At 46.8% G+C, this 15,551-nt stretch overlaps 1 protein-coding gene across 1 annotated transcript in view; it reads left to right on the forward strand.

Moving 5' to 3' along the window:
- The window catches only part of STK17B (serine/threonine kinase 17b), a 45,144-nt gene that overhangs the window by 20,613 nt on the left and 8,980 nt on the right, over positions 1-15,551 (forward strand). Inside the window, 4 exon segments of the mRNA XM_048486737.1 lie at positions 2,066-2,278; positions 9,309-9,465; positions 12,272-12,398; positions 14,872-14,920. Coding sequence (XP_048342694.1) covers positions 2,066-2,278; positions 9,309-9,465; positions 12,272-12,398; positions 14,872-14,920 — 546 coding nt within the window.

The raw sequence follows: 15,551 nt of genomic DNA on the forward strand, positions 1-15,551 counted from the left end.
GTAATAGGGGGGCCACCGCGGGGTGGGGGGCAACTGCCTTCTCCCTGGGGCAGAGGGGGAATGGCGGCGGCGCCCTGCTCTGTGCAGGGAACTCGTCTGCCCCAGAGAAAAGACGGCTGCCTTCTCCCTGGGGCAGAGGGGGAATGGCGACGGCTCCCTGCTCTGTGCTGCTGGCTGCTGCATTTCCCTCCCTCGACTTATACACGAGTCAATAAGTTTTCCCAATTTTCTGTGGTAAAACTAGGTGCCTCGACTTATACTCGGGTCGACTTATACACGAGTATATATGGTAGCTAACATTCCCTGGGCAGGTTACAACCCTCTGGTTGCAGATTAAAGGTGTAATAACATCCTCAATTGGTGCAAACGGGTTGAAGAGCAAGGCCCGTCTAACTCATCCACCCTCCCAGATTTTGGAGCTTAAGAGAAGATCATGCAAATTGAAAAATGTGGAGATGTGATATAGCCAAAAAACGGCTATTTTTGGAGGCATTCTTTTGCTTTGGATAAAAATATCCTCTTGGCGCGCTTTGTAGGACAACCTTTTGTCATTCTTCGGGGAAGCATTTTAGAGCATAAAGGGCTTATGTGCTCTGTTCTTAAAAAAAAAAAAGTAAGTTCCTGGCATTCAAGCTGTGTCAGAGGATAGGGAGTAGCTTCATTAAATGCTTTTATGGCATGCTAAGATCCTGGGATAAAAGACCATGTAAATACAAAACCGTCTTCTGTGTAACAGGTATCTTGATTTGCACAATGTTTAGCACGGCGTTGTATGCATCTTAATCACTAGCATAGCTTTATTGCCCGTGCTTTGTGATTCATTTAAAAACCATGACGTCAGAACATTATGCCTTTGCTATTCAACACTGGACCTTCTTGACTGAAAGTTTTGAATTCAGAAATTCAGCACTTGTTTGATGTTCTAAATGGTCACCTCTTGTTTTATTGGGTGTCAGGGGTTCCAATCCTGTCTGCAAACTGGGCTGCTTAAATCCTGTATGTTTCAGTAGGATTTAAGCAGTCCGACTGCATGCTAGATGGTAGTGTTGTGTAGGGTTCTTCCTCACTTTCAAAAGGACATAACCCATGTTCTACATGCAGAATAAATGCCATAGGCTAAGTGAATTTGCAATGATTATATTTCTTTATACCTTAGGCTGCTTTAGCACAAAGGCAGCCTTTCTGTGGGAGCAAGAACTTGCACCCACGTCTCCCACCTCCTTCCCTCCCACTACCCTCCGTGACAGCCCAGAGTGCCTCCTGAAATCCTGCTACTGGAAGAAACGGGCCCCTCTAGAAGCAGGATGAGAAATATCTCAGGCTGTTGCCTGTGGAGGGAAGGTGGGAAAATCACACTCTTTGTGCCGATGTCCTTGCGAGCACAGAAGTATTCATCAGGATCCAAGTCAGAAGCTGGAAGAACGTCATGTGGCCGCTCATTTTAAAAGCACCTCTGTAAGAATGCCAAAACTGCAGCAAAACATCTTTCCAGGATAGCCTTGCTGTGTATTCAGACTGGGGCTGTGATGGAGCGAACTGAAGATAAGATATAGGAAAAGAGTCGAAGCAAAAAAGAGGATAATTCTACTAATGGCAAGAGCACAAGGTGACATTCAGGGCAATGATTGGGCCAAGGCCTGTTTTTGGTTTCTAAATCTTCAGCAGTCATAAGAACATAAGAACAAGCCAGCTGGATCAGACCAGAGTCCATCTAGTCCAGCTCTCTGCTACTCGCAGTGGCCCACCAGGTACCTTTGGGAGCTCATATGCAGGATGTGAAAGCAATGGCCTTCTGCGGCTGTTGCTCCCGATCACCTGGACTGCTAAGGCATTTGCAATCTCAGATCAAAGAGGATCAAGATTGGTAGCCATAAATCGACTTCTCCTCCATAAATAGCTAAGGTTGAGAAGGCAAAGACTAGAAACTGTGCGTTCCCTCCTTACTGTGAGCCACAGCTATGACATCAGTGTTCCAATACTTGGGTTCTTGTATCTGTTTCTGATTTGAATGCATCATTAAATAACTAACATGATACTTCATAAACGCTCCTTTTATCCATGACAGAGGAAAATTTGCTGTGGTTAGAAAATGTGTTGCAAAATCCACTGGGCAGGCATTTGCGGCAAAGTTTCTGAAGAAGAGGAGAAGAGGTCAAGACTGCAGAGCAGAAATTCTACATGAGATTGCTGTGCTGGAACTAACGAGGCCAAGCGCTCGTGTCGTCAATCTCCATGAAGCCTATGAAACGACAAATGAAATCATTTTGGTGCTGGAATAGTGAGTATGCATTGCATCACCTTTGGGAAGTAACTGCTAATGTATTTGGGTTGGGTATCTATTTATTTCATCGGGAGACTAAATATAGCCAGAAGCACAATGCTGGGGAACCTGTATGCTGTATTCCTCGGTTTGGTACGATTTGGATCTTAGTTCTTTGTCCTGGCTTACCTGCAACTCTAATATCATTGATTTTTGTGTTCTTGCTTATTATAAACCTGAAGAATAAATAGCCTGGTGTAGTAGTTCAGACTGGTGCACTCTAATCTGGAGAACCAGGTTTGATTTTCCACTCCTCTTCAAGAGCAGTAGACACTAATCTGGTGATCTGGATCCCCCACCCCCACCCCCCCGTCCTACGCATAAAGCCTGCTGGTTGACCTTGGGGTAGCCACAGTTCTTCAGAACTAGACCCACCTATCTCACAAAGTGTCTGTTGTGGAGAGAGGAAGGGAAGGAGTTTTTAAGCTGCTTTGAGACTCCTTACAGGAGAGATTCCTTACAGGAGAGAAAAGCTGGGTATAAACTCAAACTCTTCTTCATACTCTTCTTTATACAAGTTGCAATAACAGAAGAACAGGAGTTTGGATTTATACCCCACCTTTCTGTCCTGTAAGGAGGCTCAAGGTGGCTTACAAGCTCCTTTCCCTTCCTCTCCCCACAACAGTCACCTTGTGAGGTAGGTGGGGCTGAGAGAGTTCGGAAGAACTGTGACTAGCCCAAGGTCACCCAGCAGGAATGTAGGAGTGTGGAAACACATTTGGTTCACCAGATAAGCCTCTCTACCACTCAGGTGGAGGAGTGGGGAATCAAATCTGGTTCTTCAGATTAGAATCCACGTGCTGCTCCAGGAGCAGCAGTGGCTTAGGAGGTTAAGAGCTTGTGTATCTAATCTGGAGGAACTGGGTTTGATTCCCAGCTCTGCCACCTGAGCTGTGGAGGCTTATCTGGGGAATTCAAATTAGCCTATACACTCCCACACACGCCAGCTGGGTGACCTTGGGCTAGTCACAGCTTCTCGGAGCTCTCTCAGCCCCACCTACCTCACAGGATGTTTGTTGTGAGGGGGGGAAGGGAAAGGAGATTGTAAGCCTCTTTGAGTCTCCTGCAGGAGAGAAAGGGGGGATATAAATCCAAACTCCTCCTCCTCTTCTTCTTCTGCTTCTTCTGCTTCTTTTTCTTCTTCTTCTCCTCCTCCTCCTCCTCCTCCTCCTCCTCCTCTTAACCACTACACCACTTCTGAATCTCAGTGTTCAGTCTCATAAAAATTATAGTGAAAAGGCATTATAAGAATTATAAGAATTGTGAGTTAAAGCACTTTATCTGTCTCCTAACTGAAAATCATCATTTGTCTAACTTGTCTTTCAAGCGCTGCAGAAAAACAGAGGTGGCAAATGTAGCTATTAAAAGCAATTAAGAGAAGTCTTAGGCTCAGTTATTTCTGTGCTGTTCAGAGGCACAGGCCTACACCTGTTGCTTCAGTGGTATTTGCCAGCTATACTTCCCTTTAGCCGTCATGACTCATTGCCAGTTACCATTTCCTCCTTTTAAAGCCATTTAAGCTGGCGGCCTTCACTGCGTCCTGTGGGAGCGAGTTCCACAAATTCTGCATTGTGTGAAGAAGTGCATTTGACTCTCCTGACGCTTTCAAAAATGATTTGGAGGTTCACCCACTTTGCTACTATTCAGTACATGTCCCTTCCGCTCTATTCTGGGTGAAGTCCTGCCCTTCCAAACAGCCTTGTGCTGTTCTTTGTGGCTGGAAGTACAGGCTTCAAGGAGGGAAAGCACAGTTACCCTCATCTCTTAGAGGCATGCCGGCTAGTTTCTTTGTACAGCTGCCATACAGATTTGATAAACTCCCCCAACTACCTCCAAATAAGTATAAGTCCTATTCTCGTGCAGGAGACCCTTTGGCAGACCTAGAGGATGGACTACAATTCCCATCAGCCCCTGCCAGCATGGTCAATTGGCCGTGCTGGCAGGGGCTGATGGGAATTGTAGTCCATAACATCTGGAGTGCCAAAGGTTTGCCACCACTGTCCTATTCATTTGTTTGGCCATATTTTGTCACTGCTTTCCTTCCTTGTCACTGCTTTCCTTCCTAAGGAGCAGCAGTGGCGTAGGAGGTTAAGAGCTTGTGTATCTAATCTGGAGGAACTGGGTTTGATTCCCAGCTCTGCCACCTGAGCTGTGGAGGCTTATCTGGGGAATTCAGATTAGCCTGTACACTCCCACACACGCCAGCTGGGTGACCTTGGGCTAGTCACAGCTTCTCGGAGCTCTCTCAACCCCACCCACCTGCCAGGGTGTTTGTTGTGAGGGGGGAAGGGCAAGGAGATTGTAAGCCCCTTTGAGTCTCCTGCAGGAGAGAAAGGGGGGATATAAATCCAAACAAAGTCAGCAGCCACTTCCCATTCACCCCCACCCCCGTGCTTCCCTTCACCCTGAGAGGGGAAGGTGGGGGGTGGCAAGCAGGGGAACTGGGAGGGGAAGGTGGGGGAAGGATGGCAGGGGTACCGTGAGATATGAAGCGTGAGGTCAAGGGTACTGTGACGTCGAAAAGGTTGAAAAACGCTGCGCTGAAGTGTGATCTCCCTCTCGGCCACTCTTAATGAGTTATCATTAACTTTGTGTCGCATTTCCCCCATGAGAAATGCCTTGCCGCTTTTGTTCGCTCTTACCCGAAACTTCCTAGCTTATCTATATGTGCTGTGGCACGCACGCCTGCATACGCTCTCTGTCCTGCATTGAGCACAGCACCAAAAGTGAGCTATGATTCAGTCGGCTTCCAGGAAGCGCCGCAGGCCACTTCCTTCACAGGGCTTCACAAGAATAAGCGAGAGATCTGTTTCCTTTCTTCCATTTGGCCCAGGTCTCTCACTGCTGGAGCCCAACATGAGCTGGCTCGCTAGTTAATTCTAGGCATAAGAGGAAGGTGACTTTGCACCAGGGGCCTAACAAGGCAAACTGTAGCCCTGGGCAAAACCTGAGTTGGATGCCCCCCCCCCCCCCCGGCCCCATGGGCAGCCACTCTACTACTTCACCAATTTTTTTTGCACCAGGATGGTACCTGCAGTGGGTGCTTAGACATAGTAGCACCTACTGAAATACGAGATTGTCCTTATGTTGCTCTCAGTTTAGGAGGCTTGTCTGGGCCAAAGTTATGGACTCTCAAAACTGTAGCCCCCATCTCCTATTAACTCCCATTGGAAACAATGGGGATGGGGCACCCCCTTTGGGAGTCCATAACTTTGGACCCCCTGAACCAAACCTCACCAAACTTTGGGGATAGCATAAGGACAGTCTCCTGATGCTACGCTGAAATTCTGGTGCTGCTATCCTAAAAACTGCGCCCCCTGCAGGTCAAAAATGGAAAACCACTATAAATACCCAAAAACAAACCCTGCATTTTGATGCCCAATGGGCATTTCGCCCCTGCTTTGCTCTGTCGCTATTGTAGTAGGATGGAGGAGCTGAAGACCCACCCCGATGTGAACTGACAGAAGCTTAATATGTTCAGAATGCTCTCTGTGTGCGTACACTTTTCAACAAAGAGAACTAAGTAGAATTGTAACATCGTCCGCTATGTGCTGACTGTTTTTATTTTCTGGATCAGCCCGCTTTGGGTCCTAGGGGCCTAAGATGGGTGACGTGACTTAATTCTTTATGTTGAAAAGGGTGTAGGGCCCTGTGGGACCTGATGCAATCCTGAAGAGCAGAGCTGTGCCACCAGGGCTGACAGACTCAACGGCTGATCATCCAAGAGCCTCCCCCTTTCCCACCCTTTCCTGGAACCCTCATCTTCTTCCTCCTTACGACAGTATGGACAATTGCATTTTAAAGTACGAGAGTTTTTTTAGTCACCATCTAGATCAGTGATGGCGAACCTTTTTGAGACCAGGGTCTAAAATTGCAAACTCTAAAACCCTTAATTTCTATTTATCGCGAAAGTGCCAACCCGCATTTAACTGAATGCCAAGGTTTTGAAGCTTGTAAAACCAGTTGGCTCCCCTCTTCCTTCTGCTCCCACCCTCGGGGCCGTAGCAGGACCATCCTGTTTTAGCCGCCTCCAGAAAGTCCTGCAAGCACTGCCTGTGCCTCTCTAGCACTTCGCCTCCTGGGCCACCCCTCGGGCAGCAGCCACCAGAGCACAGGCACCAGGCCCACAGGCCAGCCCTCTGTCACCTCAGCGCCGCGACGCCATGCTCAGTGGCCCAGGCCAGCCTAGGATGTGTGTGGGTGGGTGATTTTCCCGCCTTCACATGACCTAACTCTGTGTGAACGCCCTCACAGAGAGGGCTCGAAAGTGCTGCCACCCCTCTGGCACCTCGCCACAGGGTTCAGCCACCACTGATCTAGAACTATTTTATAATCAGGGCAGATGGTCGGTTTTAGCATATTTAATTTTGTCGTGCCCTGGAAGCTGCCAAAGGGCAGCCGACAAATGGAGTAAAATTAAATAAATAAATGCACAGCTTGGACTCCGTTGCTTGTGACTATTTATCTATTCATTATGATGGCTCTTGTAGCCACAGTCATCCGGGAGGTTGTCATCCTGGGCTTCTGTGAATTGGGCCGCCCAGGCAACATTCCGTGGGTCATTTCTTTTTAAGGCTGGTGTGGCAAGGAAGAACTCCATAAACCGTAAAGAATTTCTGCATGGAGCTTATGACGACTGAGGCTGAGATTAAGCTTGGGAGAGCCACTCTTATCTCACCTCAATCTCGGGTACTTTTCCTCCTTACAACCTTGCACCAGCTGATTTCAAAGATTTATTGTACAAAGTTCAAAACAAAAGAAATAAAACATAAAATGCATTTAGAGAAATTGACCAGCTAAATGCTTCTTGTGGATCTCTTGGGACCTCCAGTCAAGAGGTGCTTCTCTTAGCTTAGCCCATGATGAGCTTGCTGAGGTGCCGTCAGGCTGTCAGAGATTTGCACATCAGCCCAATTCATGCCTTCTCCGAAGTTGGCATCCAGAAACACTTCCTCCCCCTCCTCTTTTGCCTGGAGAGTGCACAGAAAGAGTGCAGAGTAGCCAGTTTCAGAGACTCATGGGCGTACGCTGGGGGTTTGTGGAAGGTGCTCTGGAGGTACACAAATAAAGGTACACAAACAAACAAACAAACAAACACACACACAGAGTTTCTGAATTTCTTTCCAACTGCAGTTGTTTGTGCTTTGGAGGGATGTGTGACCACATGCACTCTATCTGAAAAAGATGCTTTCCAAGAAGTCAGTGACGGCGAACCTTTCGAGGACTGGAGTGCCTGTGATTGCAAACTCCAGAACTCCACTTATTTATCGCAGTTAAGCGCCTAACATGGCAATTTAACTCTGAATACTGAGGTCTTAGTTTAGAAAAACGGTTGGCTCCAGGTATGCAAGCATTCTCGGGAGTAAGCTTTGGTGGTAGTCGGTGGCTTTTGCTTTGAAGCAAACTGCAACTCTTTCCAACAGGTGAATCATTATGACCCTAAGAGAGTTTTACTCCCTAGAAGCATTCTAATTGCCAGCAAACTGCTTACTCCCCAGGTAAAGGATCACACTTTAGTTCTTTTTTTTACATGAAAAAATTCGGTGGGGCTTTAACAGCTTTTAACAGGGCTTTTCACTTGCTACACTGCTTCCCAAAAACTTAATGCTAATAATCAAGCTTCCAGCTGCCCAGGCCAGCCTAGATGTAAATGGGGAGGGGAGGGGCTAATTCTGTTTGCTCGTGCCCACAGAGAGGGCTCTGAGTGCCACCTGTGGCACCCGTGCCTTAGGTTCGCCATCCCTACAATAAGTAATTCCAGGATCAGGTTTTGCTCCAGGCAAGCTTGATCCCACACAGAGTGACAGAAACGAGGCAACCTGTGTGGTTCATTTACTACTACTACAATATGATCAAGCTCCATGCAAGGGGGAATAAGAATATTACTTCCATTATCAGGAATCTGGTATCAATGTCAACAGAAATATCAGCCAAATCATCCCTGTGCAGGTACACTTCAATGATCCCACATCCTGTTTCTGGCGAAGGGGCACAGAGCACCTTCCACAAACCCCCAGCGTATGCCCGTGAGTCTCTGAAACTGGCTACTCTGCACTCTTTCTGTGCTTTGGCTGGAGAGTTTAAACTGGGCTTGCACCAGTCAAAAGGGGAGACCCCAACCCAGATGTACAAAATGTCACCAGATTACAGCTCTGTCACAGTTTATTTGTGTGTGTGTGTGTGTGTGTGTGTGTGAGAGAGAGAGAGAGAGAGAGAGAGAGAGTCCTTTGCCACAATGGAAGAAAGCAAACTTCACAGCAATCAATGGTGTCACTGCCATGTCTGTAGTTGTGGCATAGTCTTGGTTTTGTTTCTACAAGTATGTATTAAATATAACAAGCATGACTGCTTCAGGGAAGGTATGTGCCTGGACTGCCAAAATCACAATGTATTCCAGAAAATACAAGGGCTGCATTTTTATCATTTCCTGAAAAGTTGTGGTAAGTGAACAGTTCATAGCAGTCAAAATACCCTTTTTTAAAAAAACAAGGTATGTAGCTGAAAGATGGCTCACGGCAAAATGTCTTCAGTCACTTGTAGAGAACTTGATGAGCAGTTTCTGGAAATATTTCCTTCAGTGGAGTATCTTAATGTTGCTTATTGCTGCAGTTGGTTTCAAAGATTGTGGTTCCTTTACAGCCTTAGTAACATGCTATACTCAGTTATTTCTTTGTTTTCTGGTATCTGTTTGAGTTCTGGAAAGACTCGTTGAATGACCTCCCTGGATGCAAAGTTTCCATGTAGATTTGCATCTGTCCCTTATTTTTCATTACCTTTTTAAAAAAACTGTTGCGTTTCCCCCCCATGGAGGGATAGAAAAATCTTCTTTTTAACCCTTGCCTCCATCTCTGTCATTCATCAAAAATAATGACCTGTCAGTCATGGGCAGCAAACCTGTTTACTTCCAAGTTAGAATTAACCTCTGAAACGACGCCTCCCTGTTCTGAAAAAACAACAGCGTTTAAACTCTTTTTATTTAATGTTTCAGTGCCGCCGGAGGAGAAATTTTTAACTTGTGCCTTCCTGACCTAGAAGAAACCATAGAGGAAGCAGATGTATGTCGTAGGTTTATACCGCAGATTCCCTCAAGGTGTTTCTGCTAAGCACCTGCACTCCAGAACAACATTAAAAACCTTGACTTAAAGGTAATATTTTGTGTGAATGTTTAAATATAATACTGATATTGTATTGGTGCTCCTTTGGTTTGCCACCCTCCCTACCTGGCCCTTCTTCCATTTTGATCCCTGGGGCCTTTTTTTCTGCAGGACTTTCACTTTAGCAATAGGAGAAATGATATTTAGTTCAGTGTCTGAATCTGCAATGCAAAACAAAAAGTCATGCAAATGATTTCCCTCCAATTCATGATCCAGCAGTGTGGCATGAGAATACAGAAGTTAGTTGGACAAAATCTATCTATATATATAAAAATCTATCAGTTCGTTTTTCTGCTGACAGGTAATCTCCCAAACTCCTGGACCGTTGTTTCGGAAATTTCACACAATGTCGTGATTCGGGCTGTGGCCAGGTTTCATACTGTTCCCCACACCTCCTGTTGTGTATACATGCTCGCCAACTGAGCTAGCATATTGTGTACATGCCACACTCCGCTTATACAGTTGGAACCACAAAGTTCTTGTTCCGAACAGCTTGCATCTGCTGGCTGTCAAAGCAACATCCTCTTGGTACAAGGGAACCAAATCCATGCCTCTCCTTGAAAACCACTTCTTTATGGAGTGAGGGTGACGGATGCCGGCCATCTGCACATGGCCCACCTAATTCTAGCGTGGGAGGGAAGAGGAAGGTGAGGGAGGGTCCGGGGTTTGCTGGACCAAACGCTCTGAAATTTGAACACACAACGTAGCTTCGTATGCGCCTCCCAGCTTGCATTTTACTAGATAATTCCCACCTGCAAGGAAGGGAGTGAAGTGGCTGCGGATCAGCCCACCTGGACATGGCTCCACCTGCACCCTAGCAGAGGAAGGGGAACGTTAGGGAGGGACTGGCTGGGTTGCCACATGCAAGGAATCTGGAGGGAGGAGGCCCCTTGCCCCTCCCTCCTTGCAATCATTGTGCAATGACACATTCTCAACCATTCGGCTCCCCTTCCTCTTCTTTTTCTCCACTTCACCAGACTCAGCCACAGCAACGCGTGGCCAGGCCTGCTAGTTCTCTATATTTTTATTTGTATACTTCATTTATACCCCACCTTTTCCCCTGTTGTAGGACCCTAAAAGTATCTTGACATCACTCGACTATCCTTACCTTGTAGAGGCAGATTGGGTCTTCCGGCTCATACAGGTGACTCACCAAGGTTACCCAGCAAACTTCTTTGGCAGCATGGAGATTTGAACCTGGGTCTCCCAGATCCTAGTTCAACACTGTAACCAGTATATCACAGTGCCTGTCCAAACCAGCTGCAGGGGCCCACTATACTACCTACTACAGAAGAGGATATCATGGATTTTAGCCCAGCTTCCACCCACCCAATTCAAAAAGTTACATCTAATTTAAGGTCTTTTTTCTTAGGTGGCCCTATGATCATTTGCTTGGGAAGTGACCCATAGTGACCATGAAGACACAGACCTCTTGGCATGAATGTTGAAGTCATTGATGTTTTGATGGTGTGTGGTCTTTTAGTACATTACTAGTTACTTACAAGTTGAGAACTCTACAAGGACTTCTCCAGAACAACTGACTGGGATATCTCGGCCTCTGCCCAATCACAACAGAACAACTCAAGACTGGGTTTGAGTCTAGATTAGCAGCTTCCTGCTAACCTGGGTCTGAACTTCAGAAGTCTAGAGCAGGGGTAGGGAACCTTTAACACTCAAAGAGCCATTTGGACCTGTTTTCCACGGGAAAAGAAAACACTTTGAGCCGCAAATAATTTTTGACATTTAAAATAAAGATAACACTGTATATATTGGGTTTTTTTTTACCTTTTACTCCAAGCATTATCTCTGGAGTAAGCTGATGGATGTGCTGCCCACCCTGCTGCGCATACCTGCAGGCATGGCGGGCGGAAGCGATGGGGCCAGCTGCTTCAGCCTTGCCGCCCAACCGGCTGGCGAGAGCAGGAAGCCGGGCAATTGGTGCGCTTCACTCTGCCTGCCTTCCGTGGCAGGGCAGTGCAAGTAAGATGAAGCCGGGCGCTTTATCCTTGCTGGCTGCCGCTGGAGCCTACCTACTCCAACGGGCAGGGCGAGAGGGGAAGCACGCACGAGCCCTCGGCCAACTGCGGGAAAGCACCGCCTGGCCAACAGGGCGGACGCAGAGAGGGAAGTTTACCGCCCAGCCGCCGCTGGGCAATTGGTGCGCCAGTTGCCCTGCTGCCTGCAGGGTAAGGGGCAAGGATGGGGTTGGCAGCTTGGCTCGCGGGAGCCGCGAGTGCAGTGGGCAGAAGAGCCGCATGCGGCTCTCGAACCGCAGGTTCCCTACCCCTGGTCTAGAGCAAATGCCCTATAGCTGGAAGTTTTACCTCGGCCGGAATGAAATGGAATGGAGTGTCTGTTTCAACCTCTCTCTTCCCACTACGCGTGGGAAAATTCCACACCGACAATTTAATTTAATCCCAGCTCCAGGGTGCTGCAGGTTTTGTGGGACTTTGCCTCCTCACATTGTGAAGAATTCAGATAGAGAGAGTGTGTGTGAATAGGTGGATTGGTTAGGATTGGATTGAATAGTGTGTTTCTTCCGATCCTAATTAATTTCTTCAGCAGGGCAGAATTATGACTAGATCATGAACATGAAAGCAGTTCTGAGACGCACCTTCAGATTTACATTCAAATGACTATATTATTCAAAAACGATTTCCCTGGCTATCTACACTGGTAGTGGTAATGTTGTTTGAATAGGACCATGCTAGTTAAGTGGTTGGTCAATAGTTGTGATTTGTAGATATTACCCATCCTAATGTATCATCCTCTAAACATTTTTGTTTCTTCCTTGTAGCCTCAGAATATTTTGTTAAGCAGTATACGCCCACTTGGCGATATAAAAATAGTTGATTTTGGTATTTCTCGGAAGATCGGCAATTGCACTGAACTCTGTGAAATTGTTGGAACCCCTGAATATCAAGGTAGTCCTATGTCTGTACAGTTTCCTTTGAATTTTCACATGTGGGTGATTATTTCCTCAAGCAGGACTCCTTTGGCTCATGGGAGAAATCCCTTTGTTATCTTATATGTAAGGCAGGGAGCAGAACCTTCCTTCTCTTTTACAGCCACTGCCTGCTCTGGTCAGGAAAGATGGATCCCCTCACTAAGAGAAGTATGACTTTAAAGAGATTAAATGTCTACTGGCTTCCAGGATGTAAATTGGAGACTATTGCATTAAACATAGGTTACCTGCCCGTGATCATGCGCAAGGAAGCTAATGAAACAGATCAAAAGAATTGCATCAGAAGGACACAATATTTATTTTTTATTATTTTACATATATGCAGCCTTCATACCACGATGAGGAGGAGCAACATGGAGGGCTGGTCTTCTTCTCTCTCTCCTATGCCATATCGCCTCGCCTGTTGTCCCCAATTTGCTGCTGACCAGCGTCTTCCGCAGGGATCATACAGAGAGCTACCTTTGATTGTTGCGTGTGCTGAGAGATGCTCTTGCCCAAAAACCCTATGTTTCTTGCAAGCCAGTAATGTGCTCCTAGTATGCACCATTCAGAAATATGTGGGCATTAACCCTCAAGTTCATCATATAAAAAGCAGCGTTTCCAGTCATGGTGGTTGTGTCTACGTACACCCATTTTATGTGTACACTGATGCTGTGCCCCCAAGGTGGCAATCTCTGGCAGACCTGCGCACCCATACCCACTCCCTCTTATTCACTTCCTCTACAAGTGCTGACTGGCCACTTCTCAAAACGTGGGTCAGGATTTGGGTAAGCACACAAAAACTCAGAGGCAAAAATTATGAATAAAATGTATTGTCGAAGGCTTTCACGTCGAATAGATAGCGGTTCTAGTCAGAGGGCTGGCATCTTCAGATCCTCTGAAGATGCCAGCCACAGATGCAGGCCAAACGTCAGGAGAGAATGCTGCTAGAACACGGCCATACAGCCCGGAAACCACACAGCACCCCTATGAATAAAATATTTTTTAGGGTTTATTGAGTGCCGCACCTGCTCAATAAACAAAATAACAGGAAGACATAACTAAGGATTAAAATAATGACATGAAACATTGGTAGCGTAGCTTTGAAAAGCAAAAGCAAGCAAAGAGCGAGACGAAAAGTATTTCTGATAAGAACTGCCCGGCAGAGTCTAACAGCTTTGAAATGCCCAAGATAACAGGCAGGAAAACAAGGCTATTCTCAGACGAGTAGAGAGCAATAAGAAGGAAAGGAAAGTTGAGAGTGAAGAGTGCTGAAAGGCAGTTATACAAAATGACTGGTCAGGTGGCATAAACAGACCAATCATACTCTCACACTAATTAGCAAAGTCAGTTTGGTGTAAAGACATTGTTGCTACAGGTGCAAATGCTTGAAAAGGATTGTTGAAGTCCTAATTGCAAAGGAAATAATCGACAGCTGGGGTGTGACCTTTCGCTGAAGCAGCTATTAACAGGTTGGGAGACAATTAAAGTAAAAAAGACCATTTTTCCACAACCCTGATTTCAGCTTGTGTGAGGTCTGCGGAGGGCTGGCAGCGACTGCAGGGAGGAATGGCTCACAGGGCAGTTCACGCCCCCGTGTGCAGATTCTCTGGGCTCAATGACTAAGTTTAGCACTGGGAGCTCAGAGCTCCAAACATGGTTTTTCCTGAGAAATGTTACGTGTGTGGCCCCCGTGCTGCTCTGGACTGTAGTGTTGGGGGCCTGCAACGGTAGGAAGGAGAGCTGTGGTCCTTCTCCAAATCTTTCCTGATCTGAAAGGGCCTCAGGGAGCCCCTGATGACAGTCCCTTCCTCAGTATCTGTATGTTTGCCCCAGCAGAGGAAATGGCGCAAGAAGCTGCTATTCCAGGTGGCATTTGAGGTCGGGGTGGGGAGTGCAACTAACCTTAATTGGGCCTCCAGACATGGAATTTTCAAGGGTGGGGGGGACACTGGAAGTTCACTCCGTGGCACTCCTTTCATCACAGGTATTTTAGCTTTATGATTTGCTGTGACAGAACAGTTCACTTCTCTGCTCCTCTGCATGCAGAAGCTAGACCAGGGGTAGGCAACTTTTACCACCCAAAGAGCCATTTGGACCTGTTTTCCACAGCCCCGAAGATCTACCGAGCTGGAGAGGCAGCTCCGCACAGAGCCATCTCTGGTTCGGCCCCTCCACTCACCTTTCCTTCCAACGCTGCTCTGGAGGGCTGGAGGGACACGCCTACGGTACCCTCCGACCTCCAGGCCATGATGCTGGCAGGGGATGATGGGAACTGTAGTCCATAACATCTGGAGGGCCACAAGTTTGACACCTGTGCCATATGGTATCAGTAATCTGTTAGCATAACTGTCAGGTGTATATTTAGACAATTTTGTTCCTCAAGTTTGTGAGAAAATGCTTTAATTGTGGACTTAATGGCTCTTTCTTCTCCCCTCCCTCCCCCACCCCAGCACCGGAAATCTTAAGTTACGAACCTATTACTACGGCGACTGATTTATGGTAAGCCAACTTCTTGTAAAACAAATTGAAAAAAAATTAGCTGCTCAATCTGAAGAGTTGACAGTTGTTTACAGAAATTGTTTTCCCCATGAAGCCTCAATCCCCCTTGATATTCATTTCGTATCTATGACCAGGCAGGGATACTATTAACATGACGAGGTAGAACAAAATTCTGTCAGTTGAGGTAAATACACCTGTCCTGGGGGTTCACAGAACCTGCAGGGAGACTAGTGATAAAGATTTAGAGCAGTGGCCCCCTGTTCTTGGTTACTGTGAGGTCAGTTTTATGCAAAGCAAACTAAATTCCTGAATTAATGCAGGCAGCTTCATCCGGAGGGGTTTCCCCCCCCCTCTTTTCATGAGGCAAAGTGCTCTCGGTGTCGGTCAGAGTGGACACATTCTTCCATTGAGCAATGCTTGAAGATGTCCACCTCCCTGTAGGCCAGCTTGCCAGTCTGTGCCTGTTGATGCGATGTAGAGAGTCCACAAGGGTGTCAAGGCGATTTGGTTCCCTAGAACTGTTCCCCTTCGAGTGGCCATCTGTGCATTCATGTAACACTCCTGCCTTTCCTATTCTCACAATACTAGAACCAGGGGGCATTCCTTGAAAATGCTGGGCGGAAGAATTAGG

The sequence above is a fragment of the Sphaerodactylus townsendi genome, linkage group LG02, assembly GCF_021028975.2.
Source record: "Sphaerodactylus townsendi isolate TG3544 linkage group LG02, MPM_Stown_v2.3, whole genome shotgun sequence".
NCBI lineage: Eukaryota > Metazoa > Chordata > Lepidosauria > Squamata > Sphaerodactylidae > Sphaerodactylus > Sphaerodactylus townsendi.